Source organism: Setaria italica, chromosome V, assembly GCF_000263155.2.
Source record: "Setaria italica strain Yugu1 chromosome V, Setaria_italica_v2.0, whole genome shotgun sequence".
Taxonomy (NCBI): domain Eukaryota; kingdom Viridiplantae; phylum Streptophyta; class Magnoliopsida; order Poales; family Poaceae; genus Setaria; species Setaria italica.
In genome coordinates, this window is record NC_028454.1 from 3,495,686 (window position 1) to 3,506,668 (window position 10,983).

Consider the following 10,983-nt stretch of genomic DNA (forward strand, 5'->3'; position numbering starts at 1 on the left):
GTTTAAATTTATTTTAATAGCTCTTATTTTACCTATTAGACCTTAATCATCTTTGAAAAACACTAATATCACTTAATATAAATTAATCACCTACTTAACATCATCATTAGTGGGAGATCACCTGCACCCACCGAGCTAGGCCCGTAGGAAACGGACTTCATCTGCGTTTCCCGAGAGTTAGGATCGGTGGTACATTTTGCATGCGTCAGGTCAGGTTGAGATGAGTCGCAACCAAAATAGCACAGACTGTATCCCAGCAGCCTCTTGGCTCAGCCTTGGCACATGCAACCAATCAGCCCCCACGTTTCTTGAGGAACTTGGGGGACACTGTGCAAGACTGTATGGGCCGCATCTTGCAGAGATGCCCTTTAGCTTTTGGCTGCCTCGTCGCTGAAGGTTGTAAGCTATTAGCCGTGAGGATGCTTTTCTGCTGTAATGCACCAGATAAAGCAAATGCTACAAATGTGCCATAAAAGCAATCTAGACTTCTGGAAGTTGCCAAACATTTTTAAACTTAGCACACCTGTAGATAATGATACTTTCTACATTCGCACAAAAATTGAGATTTCTGAATTCTATTTAGTTTTGCAGATACAAAATAATTGCAAATGAACTACACCTAAAAAAATTTCATCTTTGGGAATATAAAATCACCTATCTTTTTTAAAAAAAATAAGAATGTTTGACTACTTCTAGATTGCTTTCTGTGTATTGTGCACCATTTACATTCTGCAACATGAGGTGCTCATGGTAAGATTCCCCATGGACACAACCACATCGGTTTGTAAAGGATGGGATGGAGGGTCGAATCTGTGAACCGGGCCGGTGCACGCAGGCAGGACATACTAGGCCGAAGTGAACAAGACCCTAAGACTGAAAACGGCGGAGACCCAACATGAGCAAACTTCTTCATGGCCATGCCGCTCCCCCGCGACGACACACACACACTAATAAAATGCCCGCCGGCCACCAGTCCACCACCTCGATGCTATCGATCAGGCCGGCACGCCCCAGCCAAATCAGCCCCAGCAATGGCGAGCTCCTCGCTGCTCCCCTCCGCCTTCCTCGGGCTGCTCCTGCTGCAGTCCTCGTCCACCTGCAGCGCCCGCGCGGCGGAGGAGACGGCGGTGCTGACGCTGAACGCAGGCAACTTCTCGGAGGTGGTCGCTCCGCACCAGTTCATCGTCGTCAATTTCTACGCACCCTGGTAAATTTGTTGTACCATACTTAGGGCCTGTTTGGCAACCATGTGTTAAAGTTTAACACATGTCACATCGGATGTTTGGATGTTAATTAGGAGTATTAAACATAGGCTAATTACAAAACTAATTGCACAGATGGAGTGTAATTCACGAGACGAATCTATTAAGCCTAATTAATCGATGATTTGACAATGTGGTGCTACAGTAACTAATTGCTAATGATGGATTAATTAGGCTTAATAGATTCGTCTCGCAAATTAGCACAGGGTTCTACAATTAGTTTTATAATTAGCTCATATTTAGTTCTCCTAATTAGCATCCGAACATCCGATGTGACACTGTTAAAGTTTAACACCTCGTATCCAAACACCCCCTTACACAAATCCCGAATGAGTTTTCAATCTCGAAAAAAAAATCATACGGAATGGCCTTCTATTGAGTATTGGCCACATGTATTTGATCTTTATAATCGACAGGTGTTACTGGAGCAAGAAACTAGCCCCAGAGGTAACTTTTAGCCATAAAATTCTCTGACATTCCGAATCCTTCCTGAGGAGAATGTATAACTCATGTATTGCTCATGATCCTGTCCGTATGTCATGCTGCAGTACGAGAAGGCCGCGTCCATCCTGCGCAATCATGACCCGTCGATCGTTCTCGCTAAGATTGACGCCAGCGGCAAGAACAATAAGGATCGCAGAGAGAAGTGGCGCGTTCTTGGGTACCCAACTATCAAGTTCTTCAGGAACGAAGGGAGGACTGTGCAAGAATATGTAGGTGCGAGGGATGCAGAGAGCATAGTGCAATATCTGAAGAAACAATTGGGTTCAGACTCTACTAAAATTAGGTCGGCAGAGGATGCTGCGAGTTCGAGCACCGATGACAATGACAAGGGCAAGGTTGTAAGTTCTGTTAGATTAAATGGGCCGGTGGCCTATTAATTCAATTGAGATATTAAATCTCAAGGTCTATTCACATGGTGATAGTTACATTTGTAATAAAACCACCTTGGAAGTTGAGAGGATTCCTAACCAACTTTATCCAACTTATAAGGTGGAGCCATGCTACGCCTATTGACAAGTTGAGGAAGGGATAACAGGATGCCACACACGTGCACTCGCTCACCTCGCCGAGCCCCGTCGGATGCGATCCAAAAGGTTTCTGGTGCCTATAAGAGAGAGGCGCTCCTTCTCAGTCTTCCGTGCACAATACACCAGCCAACAAACTCTCTCCACTGTTGCGTTGGAAGAGCGGGTCTCCGAAGTTGTGCCCTTACACGAGACCTCTGATCGACTACATCGAATAGGCTCGACTACCAATGTCAGGTAACGGCGTATTTGGTTCCTCCAGAACTGGCCCCGCCTCAAAGTACTTCCTCATGAACTTTCTGGTTTCAGTCCTTGTGTTCCATAGTTTCCATTGCATGTTTTATTTTCGTTGCTATAGACACAAAGTTTCATGCTACTGTATGACTATCATTTATGTCATATTTTATTTAATATTTAAAATTAAAATAAATCGTAAAATGCCTCTGATTCCAACCAGTTGATGTTGTCCACTCCACCGCATCCCAAGTGCACTACCCTCCTTAGACGGTTTCTACTCTTCCATTTTGGCGTATTTACTACTCCCTTCAAAATTTTAGTTGACTCTGTCTACTCTAAGGCATAGTTCTCAAATGATGCAATCTCCTCTGTTTGCCATTTATCATCACTTTATTTGTGGAGGATCAAGGGTCATTAGTAATTACTCCCATTTTAAATTTTACTAACCTTAACATTTCACCTGTTTGTGTTCATGTAGGATGGTACATTGGAATCATATCATGAGTCAGATCCAATTCCAGCACTTAACAATCAATCTATTAAAAAAGTCACTCCAAACAACCTGAGGGATGTTATTTTCAATTCTGCCAAGAAAGGTTTGCTCCTTGTTATATTACAACTGGTTGTTCGAAGGAATTTTTGGCTTATGCAGCCTAGACTACTACTACAAAGCAAGCCTCTTCAATTCTACGGACTTGTTCGTGAAAACATGGTATTCTGTTGCGGTTATGCTTGAGTTTTTTTTTAGAAAAAGTTATGCTTAAGTTGAGGGAATGGATGAAACGGGTATGCCAGATCCTGATAGCAACGATTATGGAGATCTTCACCAAGCATGGGTGAATATCTACTGATAGGCCTTGTGCTTGATTCTTTATTTCCACAATGTTCGTTTTCACTTGTTTGAGCTATCTGTTGGCACTTCTTCAACAGTCTATCCTGCATGCGTCATGAAAAGGTCGGAATAAAAAAAACATCCTTTATCTTAAAAAGTTCTGCTTTATTAGTTCCACACACAATTGTCTTCTGTCTATTGTTAGAAGCTAGCTCCGATCTTGGCCAAATATGTGACCATAGCATAGATCATAGATGGTAGGGTACTTTATGACGGTTGTTCACATGCAGTGAACGTATGCCCTCTAGTTCATTTTCTATAGCCAGCCTGCCAGGCGGCAGTTTATATGAAAGAAGCTTGATAAGCGCTAACAATCATACGGGTCAATAGTATTTCTTTGAGAGAATTCCCTATTTAACACTCGTATAATGAGTGGTTCCTTTCTTGGCCTCAAATTTTTTTTCTTCCTTATTTGACACTAACTTGAACTTCCTCATTTGACACTCCCGTTCGTTCCATCAGTTAACTTGTCTTATTTGACACTTCCGTTTGTTTCGTCAGTTAACTTGGGTGAACATTTACATGTGGATACTTCCACCCTATTTTACTAAACAAAATGATATCCAAATCACTTCTAAAATTCATGAAACCTTTTGTAGTTATATAAAAGATAGAGATGAACTCATTTTATAAAAAACATATATATCATTTTAAAATCTTAAAACTAAAATTCAACAAAATACGCTACTTTTAAATATTATGTGAATTTTTAGAGTACAAAAATAGTTTCCAATAATTACATAAAAATACCCAATATCACTACAACATGATGAAGTAATTTATAAATTATTATCCATAATAATTTACACAAATATATATTAAGTTTTTTAGCAAAAATTATTTTTTAGACAATTTAAAAATTTTATTTGCGACTTGTGAAATAGATGGTAGGGTACTTTATGACGGTTGTTCACATGCAGTGAACGTATGCCCTCAATTTCATTTTCTATAGCAAACTTGCCAGGCAGCAGTTTATATGAAAGAAGCTTGGTAAGCGCTAACAATCATATGGGTCAATAGTATTTCTTTGAGAGAATTTCCTATTTGACACTCGTATAATGAGTGGTTTGTTTCTTAGCCCTCAAAATTTTTTCCTTCCTTATTTGACATTGACATCAACTTTGGTTCCTCGTTTGACACTCCCGTTCAATCCGTCAGTTAACTCGAGTGAACAGTAACATGTCGATACTTCCACCCTATTTTACTAAAGGAAACGACATTCAAATCATCTCTAAAATTCATGAAACCTTTTTAGTTATATAAAAGATAGAGATGAACTCATTTTATTCAAAAAAACAAATATATCATTTAAAATCTTAAAACTAAAATTCATCAAAATACGCTACTTTTAAAGATTATGTAAATTTTAGAGCATAAAAATACTTTCCAAAAATTACGTAAAAATACGCAATATCACTACAACATGATGAAGTAATTTATAAATTATTATCCATAATAATTTACATAGGTAAATATTAATTTATTTAACAAAAACTATTTTTTAAACAACTTTAAAATTTTATTTGCAACTTGTCAAATATAATAATTTTATAAATTGGATAAATGTGCGACTAGAATATTGGGCATTTTTATGTATTTTTTGGAAAGTATTTTTATGCTCTAAAAATCACATAATATTTAAAAAGAACATATTTTTGTGAATTTTAGTTTTAAGATTTTAAATGATATATATGTGTTTTTGTGTAAAATAAGTTCATCTCTATCTTTTATATCATTACAAAAAAGTTCATGAATTTTAGAGGTGAATTGGATGTCGTTTTGTTTAGTAAAATTGGGTGGAAGTATCCATAGGTTACTGTTCACCCGAGTTAAGTGACAGAACGAACAGTAGTGTCAAATGAGGAACCAAAGTTCAAATCAGTGTGAAAATTTTTTGAAAGCTAAGAAAGGAACCACTTATTATATGAGTGTCAAATAGGGAATTCTCTCTATTTCTTTATCTGCAGGATTTTGACAGATGCACTAGAAAAGTTTGTTAGAGCTTGTGTTTGCCCAACGACCTAGGACTATTATCCTAGCAATAAATATCTCCTCGAATACTTCAAGAGTGCCACTATCGAAGTAAGATTCAGATATTTGCATAATCGCATAGGAGTATCATATTTATTATTTATATAGTCGCTTCTATCCTACTAAAGGAATGAAATTCCTCTGATTTCTTTACCATGTACCCATATTTGATTGTTTAACATAAAGTGTTTTGTTCCGTAATCGGAACATACAAATATGTTTATTTTTTTAGAACATACAAATATGTGTACTTCTAGGATCTTTCATCCTTTCTTAAGTTCAACTCCATTTTGGTGTGTTATTGCTCCCCTCAAATTTTAGTTGTCTCACGAACTGCTTATCAGAATCTTGTCCGACGGGCAATCCTTTTCCTGATTTTCAATAGTACTAGAACTAAGGAGTTTAAGGGATCAGTTTTTTATGATGTTGCAAAGGAACATTGTGAGAAGAATACAAGTCCTTTTTTCCCGGTGGATCAGGTTTATTAGGATAAAAAAACTTGAACTATTTTACCACATAACTTTTGTATGATTATTGACCTACCTAATCGCTTTCTGGTGCAATTGCCCAAATTGTAGGGGAAAATAAATTAAGATAAAAAAGAAACCAAAATGACTCCGGTGGGGATCGAACCTAGAATCTCTGCTTTCGTAGGCCAGCGCCTTGTCCATTTGGCCATAGAGTCAACTATACATTTAATGACTATCGATTAATTAAGTTTTAATTGTTAACGATAGCCAAGGCCTCACGCACCTCAAATAAAAGAATCTGCAGCTTTTCATTAATTTCTTAGAAGTTGTTCGGCATTTTGATAATCCATCTTAGATTTCCTGCCGTTCTCAAAATAAACAAAAAGATGATTCAGTAAATAAAACTTAGAAATCGGAACCATTAATTACTCCGCTTGCCCATGCTCTCTCAGAAGGCAGATATACCCGAATATGCCTCCTGACCGGCTTGACGTAACCGCAGCGCATGCGCATCCAAGTTCCCGACTCAAATGCCCGAGCCTGAGCGGGTCTCGCCTGCCTCTACTGAGCTGTTGCCCTGCTCCACCCGTGTCCGCTACACGCAAGTGCCCGGATCCGTGTGGCGCCTATGCTAACCGATTCTGAGCCATCCACACATCCCACCCGTCATCCAATCCACCGTTCGATTCACCTACATATCCTCCCGACGCCGCGCGCAACATCTCTAAAATTTCTCCTTCCCTCCGCCGCGATTCCCATCTCTCAGTGTCGAGCACTTCCGTCCACTGGCCATTGCAATCACGATCCCATCCGACCCAATCCCACCATCGATGAGGATGGCCGCTGATAGGAACCCGCTCCTACGCGCGAGCACCTTCGCCTTTACCTTCACCATCAATGGCGCCATCACCACCGTGGTGGCGGACGGCGCTATAGAAGAGGAGCTCGCGCGCCGGTGTGACCGCGACGCATCGAAGAAGAGGGACAGCGACACCGATGCGGCGAAGAAGAGCAGAAGCGATGAGGCGGAGAACATCTCCAACATGTCAAAGAACTTGCTTGCATGAATGCATCCTGACGCAGGTGAATTTAGCATCTTTGACTTCATTTGGGAAGAAATCATCATTTGCTCTTACTCCCCCAAGAAGAATTGTCACTATGCTCCATACATCTTTGCTATGATCAAGGAAGTAACCAAGTTGAAAATTCTAATGGATAAGGGCCATCCCGTTTACAAGCCAAAGAAGGGTCATATTGAGAGGCTTTGCAAGATTGGGTCTTATGGTATTCGTCCTCCACCACAAGGAACTTCACATGGACCTTCATCTTCTCAAGGACCTTCTATTGTTGCTTCACTGTCTCTTGGGCCATCATCCTCACATAGGCCCTCTAGCTCTAGAGGTCCTCCACCACCTCGGGCTCCTAAGAAGAAAGGGATTCTAAGCTTTATATCACAAGGTCTCTTTGCTTGCTTCAATGTGGGTCGCCACAATACGAATGAAATCTATGCCCACAAGAAGCATATGGATGAGCAGCTCCTCAAGATTGAAAAGAGGCAAAGGGAGCTCATGGCCAAGAATGACATCCCACACTCTCCTCTCCATGCTCCTATGGATTTTCCTCCTCCACCGGTTTTCTACAACCCTTGGGAGAAGATTGGGCAGCCCTCTATGTTCTTTGGAGCTCCCTAAGGTGATGATGAGGAAGACTCTGGTGGGCAAGAAGAGTCCGATGAGGAAGAAGAGGACTCCTGAGGTTAATACTCCAGAGGATGAGGACAAAGATGATGAGGATGAGGACGACGATGGTGATGAGTGATGGCCATGGAAGGGCCTTCCCTTTTTGGAGCATGATGCCAAAGGGGGGGAGAGCTCACCATGGGACCGTATGATGGTGTTGTTATCTTTTTATGAGTTTTTTTAGTTTATGTCTTGTGGACATGTAAGAACTTTATGTGTGATGTGATGATGGGTGTGCCAAGTGAATTTTTAAGTTTGTAAGACTTATTTGTGATTTGCTATGTTAGTGTGGTTTTAAATTTCTATTCATATGTGCTGATCATGGCTTGGTGTATTATTTAATTTCCACTTTGTTGAAGTGTTACATCTTGTCATATGCATCACGTTGATATACATGTCACACCTTTGCACCCCACGAATGCAAGAATATAGGGGGAGCTCACTTAACATGTGCAAATGGCATTTGAGGCCATTTTGTCTCTATCGTTGAAAGATGCACATGTTAAGAGGGAGCCCACATATGTTTGGATTCAAAATGTTTATATATTTCTCATGTGAGCCTTAATTATGTTGTCATCAATCATCAAAAAGGGGGAGATTGAAAGTGCATTTGGCTCCCTAAGTGGGTTTTGGTGTTGATGACATGCATGATTAAGGGACTAATAAATTTATCGAGTTATTGATAGGTTTTAACTCTAAAGAAGTGTAAAGGTGTAAGAAAAGAACCCCAAATTAAATTGAAGAACGGTGTTGAGCTTAAAAGAAGACCTTTTTATAATTTCTATCTTTGAAATTAAGTATAGGAACATCGTACTATAAAGGGGGATGCGGATGGATAGCTTGAAGATGTTAAAGTGCTTAATTGAGATGCTAATCACCCATGAGAGACACCACTCACGCACTTGCACGTCTATTTTCTCAATGTTTCTGTGAGTGTCGAAAGTTCCGACAAGGGGTCGGAAGTTCCGACACCGGAAAACTTCCGACTGGGTATGCTCAGTGGATTTAATTCAACAGTGTCGGAAGTTCCGATAGTGTGTCGGAAGTTCCGATAATATGCACCGAAAGTTTCTTATAACTTCCAAGGAGAGGTTCCTAAACATTATAGTTTAACTATGTCGGAAGTTCTGACCCTGTATCGGAAGTTCCGACAAGCACATAACAGCACTGTAACGGCTAGTTTTTAGGCTCGGGTATAAATACCCTCAGCCCCCTCCTTCATTGCTGCTAACCTACCCCGAGAAAAACACTCTCTAGAGCATTCAATACTCCTCCCCACTCCCTCTTTGAGCTAAATCTTTGAGAGTTTGAGCTAGGGCTTGGATGAGAGAAGGAAAAGAGGTGTGAGGCTTGGGACTTTAAGTGTGAGGTTCAACAAGTTCATTGCAAGAGCACTTGAAGAATCTTCGGTCTTCGATTCGCGTTTGTTACTCTTGAAGCTTACTTCTAGATGGTTAGGCGTCATTCGTTTGAGTGCCCTCTTTGTGTGGTGCGCCCGAGAATGTTTGTATCACCCCATTCTTCGTGGATTCATAGTAAGTAACTCAATCATCCTTTGTGGTTGATTGAGAGAGGTAAAGAGTTAGTGAGGACCCGGCTCTTTGTGCTCCTCAACGGAGATGTAGCTTCCTTTGTGGAAGTGAACTTTGGTAAACAAATCCTTTGTCTCGTGTGCTTGTTGTGTTCCTCAAGTTCCTTTTAACCTAGAAGCTTGATTTGAGCCGATCTATAAATTTGTGAAGTTCTTTGCATATCTATCACTTGCAGTAGTCTTTACTCATCATTTATAATCCTTTGATTCAAACAAAATTCACAGATTCAAGTTTCATTTTGAATTTCATTCAACTCATTTCCTATGTCGTAAGTTCCGCCCCTATACCAGAAGTTCCGATCCATTGAAAGTTCCGACACAGTGTCGGAAGTTCCAACATATCTAATACCGCTGCGAAGTTTTTCATGAAAATTTTAAAGCACCCCCCTCTAGGCATCGCAAGATCCTTTCAACATTTTGATCCATTTGGATGTTGAAGTACTTTACTGATTGTCCCTGTTAATATGTATAACTAATATATTGCCATATATACTGTCTGGTAATAGCTAAGATACAAGACTTGATTTGTTGATTTAATACCATGGGCAAATACATGTTGAATATTCAAGCTGACACATGCTGTCAAATTTTCATTTCTATTAGCATGTATATAGTATTATTGTCTTCATCGAACTCGCAATACCATAGACACGCTGTTACGGGTCTGCTGGAGATTTGTTCAGGTCTCTACGATTGTATGTCAGATGGTTTTCAGTCTCAACAAATGTGAGTTATTATGCGTGTTATGTTTTTTGTTTTCTTCTTGGGTGCTCATAGTATTTAAATATTTTTATTTTCATGTGTACTACTAGATGTTGATCTCTGAAGACAGTTTTGTGGGTATATTTATGATAGCACCATTTAATCATATTCTAAGTACATGACCTTTTCATACTACATACGCAATATAGGCCTATCAATAGAAAATTGAATATTCTTCGTAGCATTTGATTCATCATTAGGCACATGTATGTATTTTTGTTCCACTCTGACCATGTAAATCTTATAATGACGCAACAGTACTGCAAGGTGCTGTAGAAACGAGAACATGGATTTACAATATGTCGATTGCTCTCCTTTTCAGTATATAGTTGGCAATGATAGTATACATCAAAGTAGCTTAGGTAATAATCAGAGGTGAATTTGATTTCTTTTTGCTGTAAGAATCAAATTTATTCAATTGTTTGTGGGTTCTAATTTTGAGGATTTGAAATTTCATAATAGAGGATTACATGGAGATTATTCTAGATCCTGTTACCTTCACTGTCTATTTTTTTTTCTATTAGCATCGAACATGCTGAACTGCTGTATGCAATAGCACGTTTGCTAGTGGCAACTCTATTTTGTTCCTTATAGACTAGATAGTGTTCCACTTGTTTGGTTGCGCAAAGTCGTGTGATATTGACAAAGTGAATCAGATACATACTAAGTTGAGCTACATCGTAAATTTATTGGTAGTAAGCATTAAGTCCATGCATTCTGATTTTTTAATCCTGTACTGCAAAAAGGGATGAATAATGCAACGGGAGAACTATTTTTTTTTAGTTCAATGTAGCTTTTTTAACCTCTAGTTCATGAATGGTATCTGGTATCAGATACATTCAAGACGAAGGTATAATTGGATGAGACTTAAGACAAGCAACGAACCAGATAAAGACGAAGATCAACAGGCTCAGAAAGAGCCTTAGCCGATCGGCCTAGGGTCCTCTATCCCCCATTCATGCTCATTCTTA

The 10,983-nt window shown here is 39.6% G+C and overlaps 1 protein-coding gene across 1 annotated transcript; it reads left to right on the forward strand.

The window, feature by feature from the left end:
• Window positions 1-1,031: 1,031 nt before the first annotated feature.
• On the forward strand, window positions 1,032-3,367 carry LOC101755444 (protein disulfide isomerase-like 1-3). Its single transcript, XM_004971482.1, has 5 exons — window positions 1,032-1,207; window positions 1,679-1,709; window positions 1,811-2,104; window positions 3,006-3,123; window positions 3,276-3,367. Exons 1-5 carry the CDS (start codon window positions 1,032-1,034, stop codon window positions 3,365-3,367), a joined length of 711 nt encoding a protein of 236 aa, XP_004971539.1.
• The last annotated feature ends 7,616 nt before the right edge of the window (window positions 3,368-10,983 follow it).